Raw genomic sequence first — 27,268 nt, 5'->3', positions numbered from 1 at the left:
AAAAGGAGCACATCCAAATATCAGGATTTGCCAGGGTGAGCGGAGAGAGGCTGAACAAGAACGCACCGTTTTCTTCCTCAAAAGACCAATTTGATTTTCTTTTTTATTATTTTCAAATTTATTATTTGAAAGAACCAAGCTGTGGGACCCACCCAACCCCCTCCTGGGTGGGCTTCGCATCCCAGCAGAGGCCAACCTGTTGCAGTGCAAGGCACAAATCTGCAGGAGTCCGAAGAAACCCCCTTCTTGGGTGGAATGCAACTAGACAGCCCCCGCCAACACACCGAGTGCAGAGGTCATGCTCTTAAACCAGGGGTGGGGGTGGGTCTCCAAACGTGGCCCCTTGTGAACTTCCAACTTCCAGAATTCCCCAACCAGTTGTGGACGTCAACTCCCACAATTCCTCAGGGATTTCCAAACCTGGCCACTTTAAGCCTTGTGGACTTCAACTCCCACAATTCCTCAGCCAGCATGCACAAGGCTTAAAGTTTGGAGACCCTTGCTGGGTTCCATTCTCCCCAACACTCCCACCGTTCCCCCCCCTCCCCCCCCAGTGTGTAGGTAGGTTTAGAAAGCCAGGTTTTGTTCCCATACTCCAGAAAACTTCATAACTCCACGTATTCTCTCAAACGCGCAAGAAACTCTGAAAGATGATCAAAAGAACAACATTTGAAACGCTGTTTTGGGGCACCAAGTAGTCGGAACCCAGGTGGTGTTGTGGTTCAGATCTCACGTCGGTTTGGTTTCCCTCCAGTTGTGGCTCTGTTGTGTGTTGTCATTTAGAGATGCTACGATGCACCAGGTAGAGAAATCAAATGTTGTTGCTCTGTTTTCTCAAGCCATTTGAAGATCGGTGGGCTCCCAACTCTCAGAATTCTGGGAATTGAAGTCCACTCCTCTTGACCTGGCTAACATTGCTTGGAAATTAAACTCCAGGCTTCATTCAATATATATCTATCGACCTCCGCTCCAATGTTAGGTGTTTGGTGGAATCACAGACCACGAGAGGGACCTGAAACTTCACCCGTGGCAGTTCCTGGGACTTTCCAGCCCAACGTCCTTCAAGGTTGAGCCACTGATTAGATAAAAGGCACTTCCAGTGAAAGGCACGGGTGAATTGGCTAAAAAACCCCACTCCTCCACCACCACCACAGGCCCGGTGTTTGGCTGCCCTTCCCCGGGGCACTACGAGTTGGGACTTAAGAGCCTCAAATGCTGGAGCAGCAAGAGTCACTTCAACTTCCGCGTTTGGGTTAAGATAACAGCCTTATCGCTTCCCCTTTCTCCTTCCTGCTGACGGCGAGATTAAGACGATTTGCAGTTCCTCCCCAAAGTCCGTTCAGTCCCCCGATGGGAACTGGGAAGTTCCCCCTCCTGTAACAGCCCCCCAGGGGCACGGTGGGCCCGGGCCCTTTGACCAGCCCTCCATAGCCCACCGGGTCAGGGGGCTGCCTTGGGCAACACGAGGAGGTCAAACGAGAACGGAGATAAAAGCCCTTAAAACATTTGACTTTCGAGTCAGCATGTCCCTGTAGTCGCTTGTGCATTCACCCCCCCTTCCAGATTAGGTTTTCGACGTCTGACGTAGGCCAACACACAGCCGAGGAGCAGCTAGATTTTGGCCAAAGAGAAGGGCTAGCAATGTTGGGCTTCCGTGGAAAGGGGCACGATTGGGCGACTCATGCTGGTTTTAAGGCAGCCTCTCCTGGTTTCTTTAAAAGGGGTGGGAAGCGGTTTTTCTCAGGGTTTTTAAAAGGGAAGGAGCAACTTCTGAAATGCCTTCGCAGCCAGAGTGGGACATCCTGAGCCAGAAGAAGGGAGGGAGGGAGGAAAGTGGAGGAAAAGGAAAGAAGGAAGGGAAGAGGGAGGGAGAGAGTGAAGAAGAGAAGGAAAGAGAAGGAAAAGAGGGTGAAGGAGAGGAAAAAAGGGAAGAAGGAGAAATGAAAGGAAGGAAGAGGGAGGGAGTGAAGGAGAGAGGAAAAAAGGGAAGAAGAAATTAAAGGAATGGAAGAAAGAGGGAAAGGGAAGGAAGTTGAAATGGAAGGAAGGAGGAGGGAGGGAAGGAAGGAGAAATGAAAGGAACGGAAGAGGGGCTGGTTTTCATCTGGAATGGAATGTGCTGGCTTGGCGTTTGGATTGCCAAAGGAAATGCATTTGCCTTTAACGGGAGTTGTTCTCTGGACCAGGAACGCCTCTGGACACCCCAAACATTGCAGGTACCACCCAAAAACAAAAACAAAAACGGCTCAATGGAAAAGGAAGACGTGCAAACCGATGAGAGACCGGAGGGGGGGGAAGAGGAAGGCCGAGGGGATCCGGAGGGAGAGCAGAGGCCCAGCCAAACCCTCCATACAGCTGGAAGAGGGGAGTTTCCTGCAGGGCCCATCAGCGTCCTGGGCAAACGCCGGGGGAGGGGGATGCAGGGGGGCTCCCCCAGCCGTGTCAGAGGGAGGTGTACTGGTTGCTGACCGCCCGGAGGTGAGCCCTGCTCTGCACGTCCATCTCGTAGTCACTGTCCCACTGACGGGGGGCCGCAGGCGAAGGGGCCGGGGCAGCCATGCTGGGGCTGTGCTGGAGGCTGCTGGCCAGTTCTTCGGGAGAGGGCACCAGGTGGAAGATCTGCTCCACGGAGTGGCGGCGAAGGTTGTCGGGCAGGTGGATCCGGGGGCAGCCGGTGGGACTCAGCTGGACGAAGCTGACCTCAGGCGTGTAGTGGTGGACGGATGGCGGAGGGAAGGCGGCTGGGAGGACGGAGGCTGCGGGTGCAAAGGAAGGAAGGGGGGGTTAGGGTTGCCTGGGATAATGCAGAGGAGGGGTCTCCAACCATGGCAACTTTAAAGACTTCTGGACTTCAACTCCCAGAGTTCCTCAGCCAGCAAAGCAAAACTAGCTGGGGAATTCTGGGAGTTGAAGTCCACACGTCTTTAAAGTTGCCAAGGTTGGAGACCCCTGGTATGGATGCCGAGCCAAGAGCCCCATTAAGGGCCGAGGGGGCTTTGCGGAGGAAGGGCTGAAGGGCTGAGCTTTGGACCTGGAGGGGGACACAACCTCCCCCTGAAACTCTCGCCTGATGGGGGGTGTTTCAAAGTAGTGGTGAAAAGTAAAAATAGTTTGCCGCCAGTTCTCAGGGCGTGGCTTGGCGGGTGACTAGGTGGGCGTGGCCAACTTTTTAAAAACTTTTACATTTTTTGTAATCATTTTTAAATCATTTTTACTCCCTATTCGCCTGAACCAGTAGTTAAAAAAGTGGGGGGAAAGGTTCAACTCTGCCGTGCAATTATGGGAACCTTTTATTTCACTTTTCAAAGTATTTTTTTTCCTACCGGTTTGGGCACATAGGTACTAAAAGACATCTTTAAAAGGGGGGGGGGAAGGTTCCCAGGATCGCTTGGCGGAGCTGATTGGCAAGGAACCTTCCCCCCCCACCTTTTAAAGTATTTTTTTCTTGCCAGTTCGGGCCAATAGGCAGGGGGAAAATGCTTTAAAAGGGGGGGGAAGCTTCTGACGATCGCGCGGCTGACAGCAACGACAATCGTGTCGTCCTCCCCCCAACCGCTTCACGCGAACCGATGCAAACCGGTAGCACTTCACCCGCAAAGGGTCCCGGCCGGGGAGCTTACCTTGCAGGGGCGGGATGACCACCACGTGCCGGGAGAGCTGGACGTTGCAGGCCGTGCCACACTCGAGCGGGATGGGGCAGTGCTGGAAGTGGTGCAGCATGTCCAAGATGGAGGAGAAGTGCAGGTGCTGAACTCGGCACTGGCCCCGCTCGGTCAGGGAAAGGCGCAGGTGCTGCCGGAGAAACACAAGAGACAGTTACCCTTTGGCCCCCCAGATCCTCCCCACCCCCCCAACACGGCCAGGGCAAGGAACCCTACATTCTCCTCCCTGGCTTCTAGACCTCCATGAGGACTAGCAGCTTCGTCTTAGCAGCTCTGCATCGGCACAAAGTCCTTATCAGGCAGTCCTCGACTTACAACCACCAGACTTACGACCACCAAAACCTCTTCTCTCTAAGTGAGCCATTGGTCGAGTGACCTTTGTCCCGCTTTCGCACCTCCCTTGCCACGGTTGTTAAGCGAATCACGGCTGTTGTTTAACTTTGTGAAGTGAATCCAGTTTCCTCATTGTCAGAAGACCGCAAAAGGGGATTGCGTGACACACACACACACACACACACACACACACACACACACACACAGGGACACTGCAACCGTCGTCAATAACAGTTACCAAGCGTCTGAACTCGCATCACGTGACCTCCAACGGTCGTAAGTGTGAAAATGCGGTCCTAAATCCATTTTTTTTCCAGTAACTCAACGGTCCCTAAGTGAAATGTTGTAAGTTGAGGCCTGCCTTTATTTCCAAACAAATAATGGCTTAGCTGGCTGGGGAATTCTGGGAACTGAAGTCCCCCAGGCTTAAAGTCGCCCAGGTTGGAGACCCCTGGACTAGAAGACTGTAACGCCAACCGGGGTTGAGTGAACCGGGGAAAATCTGCTAATCTGCGGCTGATCTAAGCTCCTTCCGGGGACAAACGGAATCCGGAGCCTCCTCACCTTGGCTTTTCCTTGGAAGTTGAAGGTCAGCACGTATTCCCCCCGGCGGGTTTCGCTCTGCCGGATGAGGAAGACTCCGTGTCCTTCTAGGCCTTGGAGCTGGACCAGCTGGGCGGCCTTGACCCGCGAGATCGGGCCGTGGAACCAGGGGAAGGCAGACAAGTAGTGGTCGATCCTCTGGGCCGGCTGCTCGGCGGGCCTGAAGAGCAAGGCCCCTGCGGGAGGTGGGGGGAGTAGGGTTTTAGTTGGGGCATCCTAGGTTGATTCAATCTATTTTTTTTTTATATTTAAACATTTTTACCTTTAAAAAACAAAGAAAAACACACCAAAAAGTTGTCGTGGGGACAGAATGAGGGGGAGTGCATTTCACCCATAGTGTCCACTGGAGTCGGATCTCAGATTACTGCAGCCGGTTTGGGGGGTGGGGTGCATCTTGTAGGGTAATGTGATTTATGACACAGACTGAGGGAAGGAACAGGGGTAAAGTTCAGCAGTAAATCAAGCACAGGCTTGACTGTGAACAGATCTTGCCTAACGGCGCGCCTAATAAAGGGCGTCTTTAGGAAATCAGAGACATAACAATATTATTCTGTAGAGAAGGCGGAATCTGCATTTCTCAATCTTGGGAACTAGAAACTGCGTGGCTTCATCTCCCAGAATCCCCCAGGCTGGGGAAAATACTGGGAGTTGAAGTCCACACAACTTTGAATTCCCAAAGTTGAGAAACACGCGATTTTCCTCTCCTCCTTCTCGGGCTAAATACACACAGAACAAATCGGAGGAGGAGGAGGCGAGAGGCAGCCGTGGGCAACGCTAGAAGACTTGGCCGGCCAAACTTTCTTGGCGGTTCTGGAGGCGTGGTGTGGTGGGTGTGGCTTGGTGGGTTGCCATGAGTGATGTAAAGTCACATGACCCACCACCACCAAGCCACACCCACCAAGCCATGCCCATAGAATCGGTAGGGGGAAAATTGAGTTTCCCCACTGCTTCCGATCCATCCAAGTCTCTTTCTTGGGCCCCTCCCTCCCAACCTGCTCCCCCCGCCCCGGGGTCATCAGGGCCAGCCAGCCCTTTCCATGCTGCCCCCTTGTGCCCGCCACCCACCCACCCATGCCCGCCATCCCCCATGGCCACCAGGCACCTTGGTGCAGGGAATCGGTGCTGCTGTTGGCAGGGCTGGGGGTGCCAGCCTCCGAGTGAGGGTCTGCGCTCCCCTCCCGGGTGCCTCCTTCCGATCTGAAAAATAAAAGAGGGAGGGGGACGGATGAAAGAGGCAGGTGGGGAGCAAGGAGGGCGGGCGGAGGGCCAGGCTTCATAGCAGCTGAGCAGCCTGGATTTCACCTGGGCAAAAGCAACATCATCCAGGTGCAGAACCGAAAATCAAGATGGCAGCGCCCGTAGGAGAACCCGTTTGGGAGCATGGAGGGCCTGGGTGGCTGCCGGTTCCAGCGATCCGGGCCGCCAAACCACTCACCTGGGGAGGCACTGCTGGATCTCTGCTATCCAAGCCACCAGCTGCTGCTCGTCTGCAGCCTGGAATATCATTTCGGTGGAGGCATTGACCTGCGGGGCAGGGATTTGGGGAGAAGGAAGGCATTAATCCCACCGCAGAGGCAGCCCTCCCCAGATAAAATGGGCGTGGGGGGTGGGTGACTTCTCAGGGAAAGGGTCTCCTCTAATCCCAGAAGCAGATTTCGGATTTCTTAAGTGAAACGTCTCCCACTCAAGTTGGGGAAAGCATCTCTGGGGGGGTTGCAGACGGCCCCCAGCCCTCTGCCCCCCTCCTGACATCTGCTACTTCTGGGGGTCACGGCTGCCCACCTGCATTGCAGCAGCCCCCTCTGCCTCCTGGAGAGGAATCCTGCCCCTGGGCACAGCCACCTAGGGAGGTCCCAGAGCGCCCGGCGGGGGGAAGAGCAGGAGGCCTCCCTGCCGTGGGAGGAAGGAAGCGTCTCTCACCTTGACCACAAAGGTGTGCAGGTGGTCGGGCATCTCCAGCCGAGTGCAGGCCCGGGTCTCTCGGATGGCCGCGCAGGGGGAGCGCAGTTTGGGCCTGGAGCTCTGCCGAAAGAGAAAGAGAAGCGAGAGTGAGACACCAAGAGTTGCGCGCTTCAAACTCCCCGAATTGCACAGCGCCAAGGACACCGGGGGTCCTGAGGGAATGCGGGGGGGGGAGGACAGGCCATCAGAAGGCCCAGCCCTGGTGTGTGTGTGTGTGTGTGTGTGTGTGTGTGTGTGTGTGTGTGTGTGTGTGTGCAGCGGAGAGTCCTGGCACGCTCTTCTTGGCTCCGAGGGGCATTGAACCAGCTGCAAGGAGAGGATGCGGAGCAAGTGTGGGCCAGGGGCTAAAAGGGCATCTAAGGCCGAATCCCAAATTCCCGTCCTATCAACAGCCCCTCCGCCTGCCTCGATTCCCCCTTTGGGAATTCAACCCCTACATCGCTCTGCCTGCACTGGGAAACCCACCAAGGGAGAGGGGGGGGGGTCTCCACCATGCTGGAAAGCTGCCAAAATATATTTATTAATAATGCACAGGATCCGATCATTTCAATTCTCAGCTTTTGGGAGACTCAGCCGTGCCGGGCGGAAGCAAAGGGTGCAGCTGGGTTCCTCCTTTGGGGGGCAGAGAGGGTGGGGGCTCCTCAAATATCCGATTCCACCCCCCTCTCTCTGGGTTTCAGCCACTTCTGCTCCCTGTCTGGGTCAGGCAACGTCCGTTCCAGGTTCCTCCTCCTCCTGGGGTTTGTGGGCCCATGAGTCACAGCCGGTTTGCAGTTTGCAGCCAACTGCGAGAACAGCTGGGGGGAAATGGACTGGAGGAGGATGGGGGGGGGAGGATCCAGATTGCTCATGCATTTTGTTTGGGGGGGGGGGCAGCTTCTTCGGTGTGGAAGGCAAGGGAAGCCTCTTCCGTTTTGCAAGTGATATCCACCCAGGGTTTGTTTCTCTTTCTTGGCTTCCAAGAGGCTGGGCCAATTCTCTTGCTGGAAAATCTGCTCTGAAAAATGTCTTTTATAGGGAAATGGGGAAAAAAACCTGACATCCAAACAGGATGAGGCCATATTTGGGGATCCTGTGCGCAGCTGAGTTGGGAACCCCAGCAAAGCAGGCCCGGAAAAAGATTTCTTCCCAGGGTCTCTGCAAACAGTTTATTTCCCCCAAGGTCAGGAGGGTCCACCTGGATACAGGTAGGCCAAAGGTTTTTGATTTGGCTTTAATCCCTGCAAGTAGAAAGCGAATGGCTCAGGGAAGAAATAACTCTCCTGGTGCTCTCCTCCTCGTGCGCTTTTTTCTATTTGCAAGTCAAGGGCTGCGTTTGTTCAGAAGGAGAAGAAGAAAAGGAGAAGAGGAAGGATGGAAGGAAGGCAGAGGGAGAGAAAGAGTTAGAGGAAGGAAGGAAGGAAGGAAGGAAGGAAGGAAGGAAGGAAGGAAGGAAGGAAGGAAGGAAGGAAGGAAGGAGAGGGAGAGAAAAATTAGAGAAAGAAAGAAAGGATAAGGAAAAGAAAAGAAAAGGAAAGGAAAAGAAAGGATAAGAAAAGATAAGAAAAGGAAAGGAAAGGAAAAGAAAAGGGAATTTTCCCTGAGGCCCCGTAAGAACTCTGCCCTTTTGCAGACCTTCCCCCAAACTGAGCCACAAAGCCACCAAAAACTCCAGAGCCGCCGGCCGTGTTTGGTGGCGAGAGATAAAGAGCCCGGCCTGCAGGCTGAGCAGATGCCCTGCGGAAGGGAACAGAGCGTCCTTTTGGGTGCACAAACCTCCCAAAACATCCCCAGGGCAACAAAACACACACACACACACACACACACACACACGTCCCCGGGGCAGGGAAGGTGCGGCTGCTCCTCCCCCACTCTCGGCCCAGAGGGAAAAGGAAGCCAGCCGGAGGGCAGAGGCACAAATTGGGCACCCCCCGTTTTTCTTCCCAGCCTGGGATTTCGAGGGCAAAGGAGCAGAGTTACTTCAACGTCCGAGGTTAGCCACCACTGAAGTAGACAATCCGCCATGGCTGACCAGAGAGGGAGGGAGGGAGGGAGGGGGGGGGAGATGCTCTGTGGGCCAGAAGCCAAATTCAATTTCCGGGACCTCCAAGCGAGGCTGAGAAAAGAGATTTCGCTGGAATCCTGGAATCCGGAAGAGTTCTGGGAAAAGCCCTCGGAGGCCTCCCTGGCCAAGTCTCTTGGATGAGAAGCCGGCCTCCCCATCCCAGGGCTGTCATTCCTTCCATGCGCCTTGAATAACAGAATCAGAGAGTGGGGAGGGACCTTGGAGATCCTCTAGTCCACCCCCTGCTTAAACTGGATCTTAAAGAGTCAGGGTTAGAGGTAGGCTTTTCTCTGGGAGCAACACCCCACAAGCACCCTGGGGGGGGGAGGGGAGAGGGGGTGGTGGTCCTACAGAGATTTTCTCCTGGGCTTTCCTGGCGAAGAGAAGAAGGGGACAGAAGAGATAAATAAAGAATAGAATAAGAAATAAAGAATAGAATAGAATATAGAATAGAGTTACAGAGTTGGAAGGGACCTTAGAGGTCTTCTAGTCCAATCCCCTGCTTAGGCAGGAAACCCTTCACCACCCCAGACAAATGGTTATCTAATCTCTTCTTAAAAAGCCCCACTGATGGGATCACCCACAACTTCTGGTGGCAAGTCGTTCCACTGATTAATTGTTGTCATTGTCAAGGAATTTCTCCTGAGCTCTAAGTTGCTTCTCTCCTTGATTAGTTTCCACCCATCGCTTCCTGTCCTGCCCTCAGGGGCTTTGGAGAATAGCTTGACCTCCCTCTACTTTCCAGGGTGGTGGGCTGGCCTATGTCCAACCTCTTACTGGTTTTTTAGGGGGATTGCTCTTTTAAACTTAATTTTATAGGATATTGGGGTTTTAAATACTGTACATTTTAAATTATTTACTTAGCAGTACAGTTCTGTATATCTTTTTATCCTCCTCTTATTTATGTATTTATCCACTTAATATTTTAATTGTTTAAATTTTATAGTCATTTATGATGTATTTTGATATGGACTGTACACCGCCCCGAGTCCCTTTCGGGAGAGGGGGCGGTCTATAAGCGCTAAGAAATAAATAAATAATAAATAACCCACCACCCTGGACAGGCTCCGACATCCAACTGAAGGCCCCTACAGCCTTTGGCCTGCATGCTGGATGTCGAAACCAGGGGATCTGGGGAGGGGGACACACAGCTACAAGCTCCCTGCACTCTGTCCGTTCCCAAGAGCCGCCCTGTTGCCCAATCAGTACCGCTTGCAGAGTGGGTGCCTGCCCAGCCTTGCCCCAAGCGTGCCCAAGAAGCAGATAGCTGGGAGTTCTTGGCCCGCCCTGCGTGTCACCTCAGAAACCACTTTCGGCCACGTGTGTCCTTGGGAGGGGAGGAAAGGAACGAATTCGAAGAAACAGCAATTCAGAGAAAGGAGAACCTCAAGAACTGCAAACGGGGGGCAGAGAGAGAGAGAAAGGCTGACGAAATGAGCAAGAACGCGCACGGTTTGCAAAGAAGGAAAGAGGCCTCCTGCCGATAAGGAGCTTGTGGCACGCTGTGGCACGCCACGCCACGCTTCCCCCAGACATCGGAAGGAGGCCGTGAGCTTCCGAGGCTCCAGGTGGCCCAGGGGGCCCCGGCAAGCGATGGGTAGCTGATCCACAAGGGTTCATACAGGATACCCACAGCACAGATACCCCCAGGTCCTCCCTTAGGAGTAGTATGCCAAGTTTCTAGTCCTCTCTGCTTGGTCCTCAGAGCCTCTGAAGCCTTTTCATCATTAGTCTCCATCATTGTTTTTACACCCATATATAAGACAAGAGTTTGGCCTCCACCTTATTTTGCTAATGTCTAATGACGAATAGGCAGATGTTAAATAGCAATTATAAGAACGTATATTTGTGAATGAAAAAAGGGGAAAATAAAAACACTTTTAAAAGAATCTCTGAAGCCAAAAGGCCAAGGGGGCAGCAGCAGCTGAGCTGATGCTAATTTTTTGACCCAGGTCGATCCAAAGCATTTCATTTGCACAACGAAGAAAGCTTGCTTGGTGTTAACTTTGGTTCAAAGGTATTTTTTTTTAAATTACTTTATTCAGCCCATCCAGGCTCCATCGATGGGGGCCAAGATTAAAAACGGGGTGAGAAGTGGGATATGAAGGTACAGGACCCTCCCCGAAGAAGCGCCCTCAATAACGTTTGGGAAGAAGATTCCCAAAAGGAAACCGGCCACTTCCATGCGCCTTGAATAACAGAATCAGAGAGTGGGGAGGGACCTTGGAGATCCTCTAGTCCACCCCCTGCTTAAACGGGAATCTCTAGACCAGTGAGGGCGAAAACCCAGAGACCAGCTGGCCGGTACTTGCACGCCTTTTGGGGGGTTCTTTTGGGGGCTGATTTCAGGCCGTTTTCGGCCATTTTGGGCTGTTTTCAAGCCGTACTTTTGGGACCATTTTCAGGCCATTTTGGGACCATTTTCAGGCTATTTTGGGGGCCATTTTCAGGCCGTTTTGGGGGGCATTTTCAAGCCGTTTTTGGGGCCATTTTCTGGTCATTCTGGGGCCATTTCCAGGCCATTTTTGGGCTGTTTTCAGGGCATTTTAGGGGGCATTTTCAGGCCATTTTCTGGTGCTCCGGCATCCACAAAGACAAGCTGGCCAGCACCTGTGCCCATAGAGAGGGCTCTGTGTGCCGTCTCTGCCCCAGGTGCCATAGGTTTCACTATCACGACTCTATAGCATTTCAGACAAATGTTTGTCCGGCCTCTTCTTTAAAAAGCTTGGCTGTTGGAGCCCCCACAACTTCTGAGAAAAACGGAAGGGAAGCTGGAGGACTCCATTCCCAAGAATCCCGGAAAGGCGACTGCAAGGTCAGACCAAGGACACAGCTCCCTTCCCTGCAAAGATTCCCCAGGGGTGGCAGCCAGCAGCAGCAGCCGCAGCCAGCCAGCCAGCTAGAGTAGACAAAAGGGCCAATTCAAGTCTCTGGAGCCGATAACCTCCTTGCATTTTAAAGACCAAAATAATTATTTTTTAAAAATCACAAGCGTTTTGCAATTTCACCCCAGAAATATCCTTCACATACGTCCGTACATCTGCAGGTTTTGCCAGTCGCGCACTAGGTGGGGTTGAAGCCCAGAATAATATTTTGATTTGTACTGTTTTAAATCTCTGTTTAGTGGCTAAGATTGTCTGAGATTGTCAATCAGAAAAGTGTTCGAATCCCGAGCGCCTGCATAACAGAGTGAGCTCCCGTGACTTGTCCCAGCTTCTGCCAACCTAGCAGTTTGAAAGCACGTAAAAAATGCAAGTAGAAAAATAGGAACCACCTTTGGTGGGAAGGTAACAGCGCTCCGTGCACCTTTGCCGTTGTCTGCCCCCACCCTCCCCAAAGTCTTCCTCCCTTCAGTCTCCTGCACCCTTTCCCCTTATCCTGGAATGATTTCACCCACGGGTGCTTTAAACAGTTTCAAAAGGGGTTTTTATACTTTCCCTGTTTGGGGTTTTGGTTGCAACCCTCTTAAGAACGAGTAATTAGCAAGACAGAAATGAGTAACTCGATAGAAGAGGATCCCTTGAATATTTAAAAAAGAACCAGAAAGTTGCAAAGAAACTTCGCCCTCAAACAACCAACCTCCCACAAAGCCTTCCTTCCTTCTTTCCTTCCCCATCTCTTTTTCCTTCTTTCCTTCCTTCCTCTTCTCTTTTTCCTTCCCCTCCCTTCCTCTTTCTCTTCCCCTCCACTCCACTCATCCAAACAATAAAAATGAATCTTTTTTCTTTCCTGAAAAAAAGAGCATTTCAGGGCTTTGAAATATTCCGTGCCGAAAGCGATTCTAAACTTTCAACATCTCCTTCCAAAACAACGCAAGGGAATTTCCTTTCGCAAGGATGAAAAAATGCAGAAAGCAAAATCATTTTTCCCACCCTGCTGTCCCTGATGTGCTGGACTACGTCCCAGAGGGGCGGCCCTGTCAGCCTCCAGATGTGCCGGACTACAACGCCCATCCTTCCCAGCCTGCGCAGAAGAGAGCGGCAATGGCACACCTCCCAAAAAGAGAAACCCGGGTGGAGAAATCCGAAGGCAGAAGGAGAGGAGGCCAACGAAGGTCTCGGCCTGGGTAGGAAGGAGCTGATATTTGTGTGTTTTTCTTGAAATCAGAAAAAGGAAAGACAAGTAAAAACCGCACACTTTCATTCTGCTCAAGAGCGAAACGTCACTTTTCAAAGCCAGGGTGTTATGCTTACTTCTCCGTCAGAACAAGACCATTTTCAGGGAGAAGATTTCATTGTGAAAAAGGAAAGAAGGAAGGAAGAAAGGGAAGGGAAGGAGAAGGAGAGGAGAGGAAAGGAGAGGGAAGAAAGGAAAGAGGAAGGGAAGGAAGGGAAGGAGAAAGAAAGGAAAGGAGAAGGAAAGGAAAGGAAAAAGGAAGGAAAGGGAAGGAAGGAAAGGAGGAAAGGAAAGGAGAACGAAGAAAGGAAAGAGGAAGGGAAGGAAGGAAACAAAAAGGAAAGGATAGGGAAGAGGAAGGGAAGTTTTACAGATTGATTGCTTTATCATATGGCACATTTGCATCACCTTTTGATAAAAACGCGCGAGATAAAAAACAGGTAATAGTTTTATAGATAATAACGCCAATAAAAAACCAGCGATTGGGGGCCTTTGCAAGCCTGAGGCCGGGGGGGGGGTGAAATTCGCTCCAAGGGCCAAAGGCCTCCGGGGGGGGGGGGATCAAAAGTCTGCTTTTCATCAGATTAAAGCAGATTGGAAAACGAAAACTGGGGGGGGATGGGGAGGCTGCACGTTTTGGCCTCTTCTTCTTGGGCCAACGGGTGTCCCGAGGCAGCCCCCCCCCTCCCCGGCCCTCCCTCCCCGACTTCCGCCGATGCTTCTTCCCACCCAGCGCATGATGCGCTCAGGCCCAGAACACAGGAAACAGATGGTGCTCGGGTGCGCGTATCCCGGCCGAAGGAAGACTGATCTCCAGCCAGGCAGGAAATCACAACAACCACCACCACAACAACAACAAAGAGAGAGCCAGATCTGGAGAAAATGCCTGCCCCCCCCCCAACTGATCCCCAGGCAGTTGTGCAAGAGGAGAGGCTGGGGGGGAGTCCGCCGGATGGAGCAAAAGGCTGAGACAGCAAAAAAGATGTGTGTCTCTGTAGACAGGAGAGGAGTGGAGGGGGGGGGAGAGTTGGGGGGGGCAGACATCAGACAGTTGGGAGCAAACATCCCAAAATGTGACAAGTGAAGGCAAGGAGGGGGGGGCGTCTCTCCAAGAATCAGACCCCCCCGGAGTCCCTGGCAGGAAGAGGCAGCACATGCAAAAGGCTTTTGAAGGAGGGGGGAGGGGGGTGCTTTCGGGGGGGGGATTCTGAGGGATGAAGCTGGGTGTGATTAGTTGAGGGGGAGCAGACCCTAAAAACTGCAGAAGTCGGGAGGGGGAGATCATCTGGGGAGAGCAACCCCCATTAGAGAGAAAATGTCAGAAGGGAGGGAAGGAGGAAGGAGGGAGGGAGGAGAGGGAGAAACTGATGAAGGAAGGAAAGAAAGGAAGGAAGGAGAGAGGGGGGAGAGACTGATGAAGGAAGGAAGGAGAGGGAGGGAGGGACTGAGGAAAGAAGGAAGGAGAGAAAGAGAGAAAGAAAGAGAGGTTGATTGATTTGGGAAGAAAATACCCCAAAGCAACTTCACCTCCACCCATTTTAGACCTCTACACCTGGAGAGCCCCTATAAAAGCAGCGGAGATTTCGGGAGGGCCGGGAGGAATATTCCATCTCGGAGTTCCTGCCTTCCTGCTGACTAAAAGCCCGAATCCGGCCAGGCCTCCCGAAGGCCCCAAAATGCTGCAGCCTCATTTCTCAAAACCTTCCTGGAAGGGCTGACTTGCTGCACACAAAAGACATTTTTGAAAACAGGCAAACATTGAGCTGCGTTTCCGATACCTACAGGAAGTGTTTCCTCCCTCACAAGGGGTGTGTGCGTGTGTGTGTGTGTGCTAATTCAGACTCAGGACAGATCAGGACATTTCGGGGTCCAAAAATTGCCTTGGTCAAATTAAGGATTTTTTTCAAGGTTTTATAGGGTAGGAGCAGAATAGCTTTATCCTGATAATCCATTGAGAAAAAAGGGAGCAGAGAAGACATCCACCTGGGCTGGGGAATTCTGGGAATTGAAGTCTACGTGTCTTAAGGTTGCCAAATTTGGAGATCCCTGGTGTAAGGTTAGACCTGGCAGGTTACAAAAAACACATGCAAACTTTGCAAATGGGGTGAGAAGCTGGAAGAAAACGAGGAAAACGAAGGTATTTCCACACCTTGTGCTTCGTGAAAGGACACAAATACTTGGAAATCCTTTTGAATCCCTTTGCATTCAACCAAGGCACAAAAGAGGAAGGCAAGAGGCAGGATTACACCCTATCAAGTTGCGGTGGCTAAATTTACCAACCGTCACTTGGGACAAAACAGGCAGCATATAAACTTAATAAATAAGTAAAAAGGCAGTCAGAAAAAAGGACATTTAAGGAAACTTGCAGAGATGGGGGGGGGGGGCTAGATGAGAGAGAGAGAGAGAGAGACAGAGAGAGAAAAAGAGAGAGGAGAGAGAAAGAAAGAGAGAGAAAAAGAAAGACAAAGAAAGAGAAAAAGAAAAGAGAGAGAAGAAAAAGAGAGGAGAGAGAGAGAAAGAAAGAAAGAAAGAAAGAAGGAAAGAAAGAAAGAAAGAAAGAAAGAAAGAAAGAAAGAAAGAAAGAAAGAAAGAAAGAAAGAAAAAAAGAAAGGGAAGGGGGCACCCCTTTGCCTAATTTCCCAGTTCCCCCAGTGACCGGCCAGCAATGCCCTAAAGTGATACCTGCCCCGCCTGATCCGCTGCTGCCCCGATTAAACCGCCAAGGTTACAAAACTCTGAATTTTCCTCCCCCCTTTTGCAAGCAGGCTAAAACCCTCCTTTATGCAAACTTTCCATAACTTCATGGTGTTACAGCAACAAATTGTAATATCCACTTTGCGCTTCTGGAGACTGGAATTCCCCCCCCCCCCCCCCCGCAATAACCCACGTACGCAAACAAGACCGGGAAAGCACTTTTTTAGGGGAAGCGTGGAAAACTGGCCCCTACCCCACTCACCCACCCATCCACAAACGGCAGGAGTTAACAACCGTCCCTCTTTTTTTCAACTTTTTCTCCCGGTGCCCCTTGGAAAACAAGCAACCAGCCAACCAACCTAGAAAACATCCAGTTCACACACACAAACACACACCCTCGGGGTAACCGAGTTTCCAAAATATGCAGCCGGGGTGGGGTGGGGTGTGGGGAGAAATCTTCAGCCGTGTGGTTGGAAAGCTGGGTCCAACCTTCCCCGCCAGCCCCCCCCCCCCCACTGCCCCAATCGTCCTCATCCGGAAATGACCAAGGATGGAAAAAAGTTGTGGTTGAATAAATGACAAAGCTCTTGACACATCTTGCCTTGCAAAACTCCGAAAGGAAAAGGCCCCCAGATGACACAACGCCCCGAAGGCCCAGCCGGCGTCTTCTCTCCTGGCAGCCTTCGAAGAAAGCGGAGGGACCTCATGGCGGCTGCCGAGAGAGAGAGAGAGAGAGAGAGAGAGAGAGAGAGAGAGAGAGAGAGAGAGAGAGCAGGAGGGCCGCAGGTGAGGGCAGCTCCAGACCAGGCTCACACCTTGCATCAAAGTACGCTGGCTATCCCAGCTTTGCCGTAAAGCAAGGACCACCACCAACCTTGGCCACTTTTAAGACTGGTGGACTTCAACTCCCAGAATTCCACAGTCAGCAATGGCTAGGGAATTCTGGGAGTTGAAGTCCGCAGGTGACACTGGCTGGGGAATTCTGGGAGTTGAAGTCCGCAGGTGACACTGGCTGGGGAATTCTGGGAGTTGTGAAATGAAAATATAATGCAAAACAAACTACGCATAACAAGAAGATGTTTAAGGGGAAACCACGGACAACATTTCGTCTATAAAAGAAATCAAAATATGTAATAAAAAAAACTTTGTTTCAAAAAAAGAAGAAGAGGAAGGCCTCCATCCCTCATGCCAGGAATCAACCATGCAAGGAAGCTTCCTCCAGGATCTCAGATGATCGTTGAGGGCCTTCAGGATGCTAGGAAATGGTGCGGAGGAAGAGGACACTTGTGTTTTGAAGAAGACACTCCATTGGCTATGGAAAAGGGGAGGAATTCTAACCCTCAGATGGGGGTCAAGAGTTGTTGGGGGGGGGTTGTGAAGAGGAAGAGGGAGTCCTCTCTGACCCCCAGGGTGAAGACGTTGCTTCCCACTGAGCTTCAAGCCAAGGCCTCCTCCTCCTCCTCAACCTGCCTCTCACCAGAACATCTGGATGACATAAACAACTGCAAATATTTCCATAGGAAACACAGATGTTGCTGGGAATTTCAGCTTGGCTGTAAATACGAGATTGGAAGCTAGCAAAAATGGACAACGCAGACCTTGAGGAGGCTGCGGGGAGGGGGGAAGCTGGGGGTGGGGAGGAAAGCTTCCCTGGCCTGTTGCTCCCCCCATCAGCTGCATTTGGGGCTGGGGTGGGACAGGTTCCCAGGCCTCTCCTCCTCCAGACCTTAAAACTTTTTTCTCTCTGATCCTGGAGAAAGAACCTCAAGGCCGCCAACGGAAGACGAAAGGGGAGAAAAAGAAAACTTTTTGCAAACTCTGCTAGACTTGACTTGCGCAACCAAGTCATACTTGAAGTCCCCAAACGCCGAAGAAAATTGCCTTCAACGAATTCTGGAGATGATGCTGTTCACAGACGTTGTTCCCCTTTTGCTCAGCTCTCAAAGAAAATCTGCCAACTCAGATTCGGTTGCGAGGGCGAAATTTCCAGGCTCTGCTACGAAACGTGACCGACCCATCGATAACCTTTTATCCAGGCACAAAACTCTGTGCAGGCTTTGCGTGTTCCTCTCTTTGCAAGGCTGCATTTCCCAAGAAACGTAAAAACTCCCTCTCCCCATGAGCCTCCCAAGCGGCTCTTCCCGAAGAAAGACGGTCTCGGAATTCCCCAGCTAAAATATCAATATAAGGACAGTGGGTGTTTGTTTGTTTTTTAAATTATCATTATCTTAGGAGCATGGGGGTAAAAAAAGCGTAATAATCTGGGGCAAGACCAGGAAAGCCTCCATTGGAGATAATTCAACTGTAATCAAGGCGGGATATAAATAAAATAAATAAACACGAAAGTAATAAAGGCCGGATTAAAAATCTAATCAATAAACAATCAACCTTGTGCTTTGAGGAATAGTGGATAGACTCAAGCCATTTTCCCCACCTGTTGGCTTTCAAATTAATCAGACTGGATGTTTGGTTCACCCCCCATCTTCCCCCTCCCCTTTGGGAGCAGCTGCCTGACCAAGGCATGGAGTCCCGGCTCTGCCCATCCGTGATGCCAGCCATCCTGGGCACAAACTCAAAGATCTGAGCAGGCAAAACAGCCAAGCCAAACTGCCATCGTCTTCCCCTCCTTAAGAGCCAGGCGAAAAGAGGGGACAGACAGCCTCCCACCCCCCCCACCCCCCAAGGGAAAGACCACTCCGTTTTTGGAAAAAATAAGAAGAAGCCCAAAGCGCCACTTTTAGCATCTGGGAAGGGGGGAGGCGGCCGGGCGAAGAGGCGGTGGGCACCCCCCAAACCCAGAGCGCCGTTTTCTGCCAAGCCTCCGCCAACTTCTGCTGAATCCCCCATTCACTGCCTGCCTGGACGGATGAATAGATTTCTGTTCCCATTGCAGAGCTTTGCAAGAGGTGGAAGATGAGGGTAGAGGCAAGGGAAGAAGGGAAAGGAGAGGAGAGGGGGAAGGAAGAAAGTAGAGAAGGGAGGGAGAAAAGGAAGGAAAAGGTACAAAATAGGTGTACGGGATGGTAAGCAAAGTAACTCGGAATATATATCTTAACCTTTTATATGGAAGAATAAATGCATAAAAGTGATAAATATAAATAAGAATAAATAACTATGTGAACGTATACCTGTAATTGTATGTAAGAGGCTAAAAAATAAAAAAATGTTTTTTGGGGAAAAAAAGACCTCGGATGGCTTAAAGCCTTTTAAAGCAGCTGCATCAATTGGTTCCATGTAGCCCCCCTGAATGGTTGGGGCCCTTCAGAAGATCCACTCCCCACCCCACAAAAATAGGATTAAATCTCCAAAGAGCAAAGACTGAGATGAAAGAGACAGCGCTGAACCAACACTAACCAGGACAAAATAGTCCGTATCATTCGAGAGATCCCAAATCTCACCATCAGATCTAAGCACGAAGACTCCGATCACCCCAGCAGTCACTCCTGGGATCTATTACTCAAAGGATCACTTATTGAACATGGAGGCCCCATTCGGCCCAAAACCCATAGCTACCAATACGATTTTGCTCCATTTCTCCAAACTGCTTTGAAAAAGCACTTAAGCCTAGTTCCTGGCCTACTTTGGGGGGTCAGCAAGATCCCAGAAATTTAATGATCTGGTTATTTATTGGGTGTGTCTACTACCTCACAGATGTTTAGGAAAGAGATGCATCACCATGCATCGAGGTGGAGGAGGGGGGGGGAATTTGCAAGAATAGAAGCCGCTTACCTTGGGGGGATCAAACAGCGCCAAGACGTAATTCTGACGGTCGGGAGACCCTTCCTTGTATAAAACTAGCCGGCATTTCTGCCAGCGCGTCCCACTGTCCTCCGTCACCATCATGTACTTCAGGTTCCCGTCTTTCTGGATCTGCCAGGAGCACTCCCTGGAGATGGTCCACGGGAAGATCTTCTGGGCCAGGCCGGATCTCAAAACCATGTCCGCCATCTCCCCTTCGCCAGGAGCCGGCTCCGAGGATCTCCAGCGGAACAAGCTACGCCAGCTCTTCCGTAGCCGGTCCAGAGAAAAACGTCTCCTGACGGCCAACGGAGAGGCGGGGGCCGCCAGTTCTTCAGTACTCCAGGACTTGGGAAGTCCACCGAAGCGGACCTCAGCGGGCCGGTTGACCTGGTCCGACAAGTCCACCTCGGCCTTGGTTCCAACCGTGACCGAGGAGCCCTCTGCATGTTTCTGGCCAGTCTCCCGGTAGTCCCGCACTTCGCGGAAGGGCAGGATGTGGAGCTGCTCCGTACCGTATGTGTCCTTCACCTCGTGGCGGAAATACTGCTGGAAGAGATCCGCAAACTGAAGGGAGAAGTTCTCAGCGGCCAAAACTTCGTGCTGGGGGTTCTCGCTGACGAAGTGGAGGTACTCCCTGGCGAGCTCTCGGGCGGTGGTGATGGCGTGCTGCTTGCAGAACTCGTCCCACCTGCCGGGGTCTCCGGAGTCACCTGATGGGACCGCGTGTCCATTCATGGCCGAGTCTGCAGATCTCCGGGTGGCGTTCTACAAAGGAAACGAGAGCCAGACACAGACAACAGGGAAGAGAAAAGGTGTGAGGATCTTGAGAGTTGTAAGACAGATTCAGGACAAAGAGCAGAGGTGGCCAATCCAGGAAGCTGGGGGCCATTTTAGGGAAAGGAGAGCCCATCAAGGACAGCAGTGAGTAAGATACCATTTTACTGTAGGCCACGTGGATCTTCAACGCTGGCGGATAACTGGTATAACCAACTCAATAAACAACACGCTAATCAAGGAACTCCCAAGAACACTCCCAACAAATTGATGGGGCGAGCCAATATAAACAGAGAGGAAACACCCCTCTCTTCTAGCACTGATGATGTTACATAGTTGGGTCATGAAACGTCTGCAAGAAAACTACTAAAATCAGGGAGCACCAAGGACCCCCCCGTTACTTCCTCCTCCTCCTCCTCCTCCTCCTCCTCCTCCTCCTCCTCCTCCTCCTCCTCCTCCTCCATCATTCTGCAAACCCCATTCCTTCTAGCACTGATGTTTTTACCTAATTGGTTCATAAAACATCTGCAAAAAAAAACAAGCTCAGAGAGCACCAAGGACCTCACAGATGCCCCCCTCCCGCTCCAAACCCCTCTCCCATCTACACTGATTGTGTTTCCTAGTAGGGTCATGAAATGTCTGCAAGAAAATCACCAAGCTCCATGGAGCCCATAGTTCACCCTTGAGCTACAAAGATTTTATTCGTCTAACTGGTTAACTCAGCAGTTGACAATTCTTGGACATCTCCCAGGGTCCTCCTCTCCTTAACCCAACTTCATCAAAGCGCATCAGCCGCCTCAAGGACCTTTCGCCAGATCTCTCTCAGGATCATCTCCAGAAGCTCTCTCTACCCAAGTGAGTAAGCCCCGAGGAGGGATCGGGGCCCGTCTTGGCTACAGGCCCCTTTTAAGCTGCTTATGAACTCCTGGAGCAGAACTGAGCTGGGTGCAACGCTCTTCAAACATGACCTGACTTGTCCCAGAGAGAGGGAGCAAGAAGGGAGACTCCCATCCACATTCCTCGACAGCAGCCATGCCGCCGAGAGGAGGAAGGACGAGGAGAAAGGCAAACCCGAAAGGAAGCTGCCCAAACCTGTTTTTGCCAAGAACTGGCTCTCCTTTTATGCCCACGTCATCTACCCCAGCCTCACGCTCTTTGCATGGGTTCAACCTCTTTCTTCTCAACCTCGGCCACTTGAGGACTGGTGGGCTTCAACTCTGGGAGTCTACATGGCTGGGGAATTCTGGGGGCTGAAGTCCACCCCTCTTCCAGTGGCTTCAGGTTCTCCCACCTCCAAATGGCAAGGCTGGCTGGGGGATTATGGGAGCTGAAATCCACCTTCATGTGGCCAAAGTGGAGCAACGCCACTTAAACGGGGAGATCTGTGTTCCCATCTGTCTTTGCCATGACAGACTGGCCCTCTCTGGTTTCCCTAAACATAACAGAATAGAGGAGATGGAAGGGACCTTGGAGGTCTTCTAGTCCAACCCCCTGCTCAAGCAGGAGACAAGCAAACAAACAAACAAACAAAAAAGAAAACCCCAGGCACTGAGGGGTTCTGTCGGGTGAGCAAAACACCCAGGCTGAACCTCACCCGGCCTCGGCTCAGCCCAAGTGGGCAATTTAGATGTCCTCTTCGCTCCGAAACTTTGCAAAGTTCCCAGCCCAGAGGCGGCCCTCAGGCTTTCTCTGCCTCCTGCACAACGGCTTGTTTTATCGTCGTCAGGCACAGCACTGAAACAGGAAGCCCCGATCGTTGTGCGTCCCCACATCGCCGCCCTCGTGCAAGCAGGCCCAAGGCCTTCCTCGCCCGCAGCGTGGGCCGGCCGGGGAGTCACCTGGAGGAAGTCTTCCCGAGGGGCCGAATGTCTTTTTTCCCCAAAAGCAAAACAAAGGACGGTGCGAGCGACTTGTGTCACCGGCCCAACCGTTGTGAGGCAGCGCACAGAATGCCTTTCCCCGGAGCCTAGAGAACTGAAATGCACACCTACAAACACAGCACGTTCAGCTTTCGGTTACACAAGCAGGGCACTTTTTGATCTGCCCGAGTAAGATTAAAATCAACTGATTACTTCTCTCTCTTTCTCGGCACTGTGTTTATACAGTCTGTGTGCGTGTGTGTGTGCCCGTGTGTGTGTGTGTGCGGGCGCACGCCTCTGAGCTTGCTCATACCTGTGCAAAGCCCCTCCCCCAAACGAAAGGCGCCCCAATGACCTACTTTACACCGGGCCCTAACCTGAGGTTTGCAGAGCAGCAGGCTTGCCTTGTGCGCTTCCCACAACCAGCCCTAAGCCGTCCCAGCACAGTAAGGTGTGAAGCTGTGTCACCAACCGTATTGCCCCGATGCCAGTCTTTCAAGAGACTGGGCACACGGATTGGCACTCTGCTCCTCGGCCAGGTCAGAAAGAGAGCAGCCGCCTTAAGTTTTGTCGCCCAAAGAACGGCGTCTGGTCTTTTGCTCCCCCTTCTTCAAAGGGCAACTCATCTGCCCACCCCACCCCACCCCGAGCCCTGCTGTAACCACTACACCCCGGCCGGCCGGTTTTCCATTTGGGAGGGAAACCCCGAATCTGGCGAGGTGAAAACAGGCAGTTCTCAATTCAGGGGCGCAGACCAAGGATGGAAGAAGGAACAGAATACCTGGGCACTTCACCGTGATGCCCCTTTCCTCCTAACCCTCCCAATGCTCAGACTACAGGGCCCCTGAAGCCATGCCCGGCTGGCAAACAGGCAGGGATGAGTGGAACTTCTGTCCCCAAAGCTCTGGAAAAGGCACCAACTGCCTGGTTCCCACCAGCTTAGCCGACTTGTAAGAAAAAGCCTTGCTTGTAAGCAGCAGCCGAAGAGAAAGCCGAATGGCAGAGTTGGAAGGGTCCTTGGAGGTCTTCTAGCCCAACCCCCTGCTCAAGCGGGGAACACTATCCCCCTTCAGTCCAAAGGGTGTCCAATCGAAAACCTCCATAACTTATGGAACTCTTCCACTGATTAATTACTCTCGCTGTCGGGGAATTTCTCCTTCATTCCGGGTTGCTTCTCTCCTTGACTGTCACTAAGCCTAACCACCCCCCAGCCCCCGAAACTGAGCTCGGCCGGTGGGGTGACTGGGGGTTAAAGCGACAGCCACCCACCCAACAGGCTTAAGAAGCCTCAGCACAACAGAGCCTTTATGCACTGGGGGGAGTGGGAGACCAAGACAACGATGCGCCCTCCCCATGCACAAGTCAGCCTCTTCACTGGCCAGACACGGCCACCGTCCTTGCCCCCCAAACCCCCCCCCCAAACCACACAAGCTTTCCAAACCAACCCGAGAGACGCCACAAGGAGCCAAAACTTCATGCCGCCGCGGCGTTAACGTGCTTCGTGCAGCCGGTGCCCGAGGCTCTTGCCCCCATGGGGGCCCCCAGCTCTGGGTCTATCTGTGTGAACAGCCTGCCAATGACTCAGCACCACGCTTCCTCCCAGGCATAACGGCAACGTCCTCCCGTCCTGCGGGGCCAGGGGTCCCTGGGAAAGCGAGGCCGAGGGGTGGGCAGCGCCCTCCAGCCTGCCCCTGCTAGGGCTTTCTCCACAGCCCCACTGTGACCGCCCCGCCCCCCGAGAGGGGCCATCTTTGAAGGGGATTTCCCAAAGACCCAAAAGGCAGAGAAGAGCAACTGGGAGGCCCGGAGGCCAAAACGTAGGAAGAACGGAGGCAGGACCTGGCTTTGGCCGGTCGAGAGAAAAGAAGGACCAGGAGGGACCTGAGAGCAGAATTCCACATTTGAGGGGCTGCCCCAAAGAGGAGGGGAGGGGGTCAACTTCTTTTGCAGAGCACCCGAAGGCTGGACGAGAAACAACGGATGGAAACCAATCAAAAGACAAAAGCAACCTGGAAACTTCCTCACACTGAGGACCATGAGCCAGTGGAACAGCTGGCCACCAGAAGTTGTGGGTGCTTCCCCCACGGGAGGTTTTGAAGAAGAGACTGGAGAGCCACCCATTTGAAATCATGTAAGGTCTCCTGCCTGAGCAGGGGGTTGGATTAGAACACCTCCAAGGTCCCTTCCAGCTCTATTCGGATTGAAAACAGGTACAGACACCTGTTTGGGCCCCATTGATGGAGGGGCTGTGCCTGGCCCCAGATCCTTCCAAAAGTCTCGCTGGCGTTCCCATGCAATGAACACACACACACACACACACACGGGAAGCAGAGCCGTGCCGTGACGGATCCCGTGCAGCCCAAAGTTACATAAGTCGGCTCCCGCGTCACAGAGCTGAGGATCTCTGTGGAGTCTGGCGGGCGGCCTGCCTCTTGGGAGCGGGGGAGGGGAGCAGCCGCCTTTGCAGAGCCCACCGAGAACACGAGGCTGCGGGAAAAGCGCTTCGGCTGCTGCAGCTCAGAGCCTCCAGGCGGATCAGCGCAGGAAAGGACGGATCGGACGCACGTCTGCAGCAGCACAACAAAAATAGAAGGCTCCCCCCTCCCCCCTCTTTTTTTCTGTGCTTTCCAATGCACAATAGCCTTTTTTTTCCTCTCCCCTTAACTCGCCTGGTGGAAGGAAGGCCCCTCCCAAACTTCCCCTTGTTATGAAAGGCGCCTGGGGCCCGGTGGGAAGGGGTGTTGCCCTGTCAGCAGGCATGGCCATGGGGGGGGCGGGGAGAGGGTGGAAAGGGCAAAAGACTACACACACACACACACACACACACACACACACGTGTCCAATTCACCCTGGGCACCCTCCAATGCCTAGAAAAACAGCCTTCGTCCCTCTGGAGCAGAGGGAAGAGATCTGAACCCAGCACATGGGTCTCCTGCTTGAGCAGGCGGGTTGGACTAGAAGACCTCCAAGGTCCCTTCCAACGCTGACATTTGATAAGTCCTACGGATGGCTCTCTCCTACTGTCCCCCACTCTCTGTCCTTCAGGAGGGGGGTAAATTAGGAAAAAGCAAAGCCGAAGGAGAAGCAAGGCCGGATCTGCAGTGCCCAACCGAAACCAAGTTAGAGACGTTAAGGAAGGGAGCAACTAATCCACCCTCCTGTCTGGTCTTGAACCCGGGTTTGTCTCAGAAAGGTTTCTGCTGGAGCAGAGAGGTGTAAGGGCCACCCTGGGAGTCTCCTGGGCATCCCCCAGCTTCCCCGGGGCCAATTCTCCACAGCCCCACCACCACTGCATGAAAAGCAAGCTTGCAACCCAGGCTCTGCACCCGTGCCGTGGCCACACCAAACCCACGTGCCCCTCCCCCCACGGCGATTTCAGATAGGCTTCCGAGAAACGCCCACCTTTTGCCTCAAGGCAATCTGGTCAGGAGGAGAAGCCAGGATGGGACCTCAGTTTGATCCAGGACTCTGCAACTTTGGCCGCTTTAAGGCTCCTGGGACTTCAACTCCCAGAATTCCCCAGCCAGCATTGCTTACTTTCCTGGCCTGGAAGGGGCTTCTGCACAGCTGGGGAATTCTGGGAATTGAAGTCCCACAAGTCTTAGAGTGGCCATAGTTGGGGACACTCTCTCTCTCTCTCTCTCTCTCTCTCTCCAAGGTTTGTAAAAAAATAACCACAGCTACAAGGGATTTGCAAAGCAAGGAGAGAGCCCCATGGGCTTCGTGGTTGCTCCCAACCTTCTAAAAGTCTTTGGACTCCCCATTTCAGCCCCCTTTGACGGCCTGTGAGTTTCGGGCTGCCCCATCCTGACCAACGCCCCCCTCCCCCAAAAAACTTCCTCTAACATGAAGCAAGTCCCTTTTCTTCCTCTTTTACCCCTCCCCTTCCTACAGCCCCCCCCAACTCCACCATTCCCAAAAAAGGACCCAACAATTCAAACTCTCCGAAGAAATAAAAGAAAACCTCACCCAATTTTGCATTTCCTCCCGGGCGCTCCCCAACCCCCCCCCGCCCCCAAAGGGCCTGGTTCTTGGAAGTGGGAGCATCCAGATGTGGGGCAGCTGTTTGGAGCAAGCCTGCTCTCCCCCCCCCCCGCAAGTCTCCCCGGTTGCAAGTCTCCCTCGCTTTGATGGAGTGGGGGGTGGGAATCTCCCGGGCCCCGTTTCCCGGACGTCCTCCCCCCGCAGTTCAGGCTGCTCCGGTCCCCAAAGTGCCGCCCGGGGGCGCTCAGAGAGACCCCCCCAGGTCTCCCGCGGACGGAGACCCCCAAGCTGCCCGTCCGGGGAGGGGGGTTGGCTTGTTCCCGGGGCTCCCCCCCAGGTGCCTGCGCAGAAGCCCCTTCCCACTTTTGGGGAGGGGGCGCCCTCCTTTCCCTCCCCAGGTGGGGGGCTTTTCCCAAAGGGACCCCCGCCCAATGCAGCCCTCCCCCCTCCCCGGCCAAGAGCGGGCACTCTGCACATGCTCGTCTTCCCCTCCCCGCGAAAGCGAAAGCGGCCGCCGACCCACCTGCGCGAGAAGCGGCGCCGCTCGGCCGCTCGACCCATGCTGCCCGGGGCCAGAGCGCCGCGCCGTCGGAGGAGCCCGAGGAGGAGGAGGAGGAGAGGAGGAGGAGGAGGCGGCGGGCGAGGGGCCGGCGCCTTCCACGCGGACCCGGCCCGACGCCTCCCTGGCGGGCGAGCGAGGCGGCGGCGGAGGCGGCGCCGGCTGGAAGGAGCGGACGGGCAGGAGGAAGCCGGCGGGGAAGGGCGGCAGCGCCAGCTGGGCGGACGGAGGGGGGGGTGGCAGCCCGGGGAGGGGCAAAGGGAGGGACAGGTGCTCTCCACACACGCCCCTTGCCGGACCCGGCCGTGGGAGCCGTCGGGGAACGTCTTCTCTTAGGTGCCCCCCTGCATTCCACGACGGGGGTGAGAAGAGGTGGAGACCCCGGGCAGGGAGAAACCCCCGCCCCCCATACCTCTCTGGGGAATAGACGGAGCCCCTCGGATGGGATGCGGGGAGAGAGGGGTCGCCCCCAGCCAGGGTCTCTTTTGTCCGGGGGTCCTTGGAGGAAGCGGAGCAGGGCGCGCAGAATTCGCACTCTCTTCCCGACCCCCAAGTCAAGCAGCCACGCGGTCCGGTGCCCTCTGCGGAGGGGGCAGAGGGAGGAACTCAAGCCATGTAACCCACCTCACTTATAAGGGAAGGGTCCTCAACTGCAGCAGGGGACTCCAACCTTGGCTACTTTTAAGACTTGTGGACTTCAATTCCCAGAATTCTTAAAGTTGCCAAGTTTGGAGTCTCTTTCCCTGCAGTTGCAACGGCCACGACTTTTAATTCTTGAAATCTCCCCTTGGAGCCATCAAAGACACGGCCAACTTCATTTTTGCTATTTGTCCAAGCAGTCAGAAAGTCGTTTCATAAAATAAAATAAAATAAAATAAAATAAGGGCTGCAGGACCTAGTCTTGCAAAGCTGTCTGCCTTTATTTTATTTTAATGGC

General features: G+C 53.3%; 1 protein-coding gene across 4 annotated transcripts; it reads right to left on the bottom strand.

Moving 5' to 3' along the window:
- Positions 1 to 84: 84 nt before the first annotated feature.
- Positions 85 to 26,924, bottom strand: SH2B3 (SH2B adaptor protein 3). 4 transcript variants are annotated; one of them, XM_081966354.1, is made up of 8 exons: positions 26,744 to 26,924; positions 19,144 to 19,920; positions 6,519 to 6,620; positions 6,034 to 6,122; positions 5,701 to 5,795; positions 4,560 to 4,774; positions 3,621 to 3,792; positions 85 to 2,756 (listed from the first exon to the last, which is right to left on the bottom strand). In XM_081966354.1, the coding sequence occupies exons 2-8, from the start codon at positions 19,888 to 19,890 to the stop codon at positions 2,443 to 2,445; spliced, it is 1,734 nt and encodes a 577-aa protein (XP_081822480.1). In that variant the 5' UTR covers positions 19,891 to 19,920; positions 26,744 to 26,924; the 3' UTR covers positions 85 to 2,442. The 4 variants fall into 4 exon arrangements, with proteins under 4 accessions (XP_081822480.1, XP_081822479.1, XP_081822481.1 ...); XM_081966353.1 differs by lacking the exon at positions 26,744 to 26,924 and adding an exon at positions 26,296 to 26,594; XM_081966355.1 differs by lacking the exon at positions 26,744 to 26,924 and adding an exon at positions 25,191 to 25,316.
- Between the last annotated feature and the right edge of the window lie 344 nt (positions 26,925 to 27,268).

The sequence above is a fragment of the Natrix helvetica genome, assembly GCF_964273705.1.
Source record: "Natrix helvetica genome assembly, chromosome: 14".
Classification (NCBI taxonomy): Eukaryota; Metazoa; Chordata; class Lepidosauria; order Squamata; family Natricidae; genus Natrix; species Natrix helvetica.
Note: the sequence above shows the minus strand (reverse complement) of the source record. Positions and strands in the feature narration are given on the sequence as shown.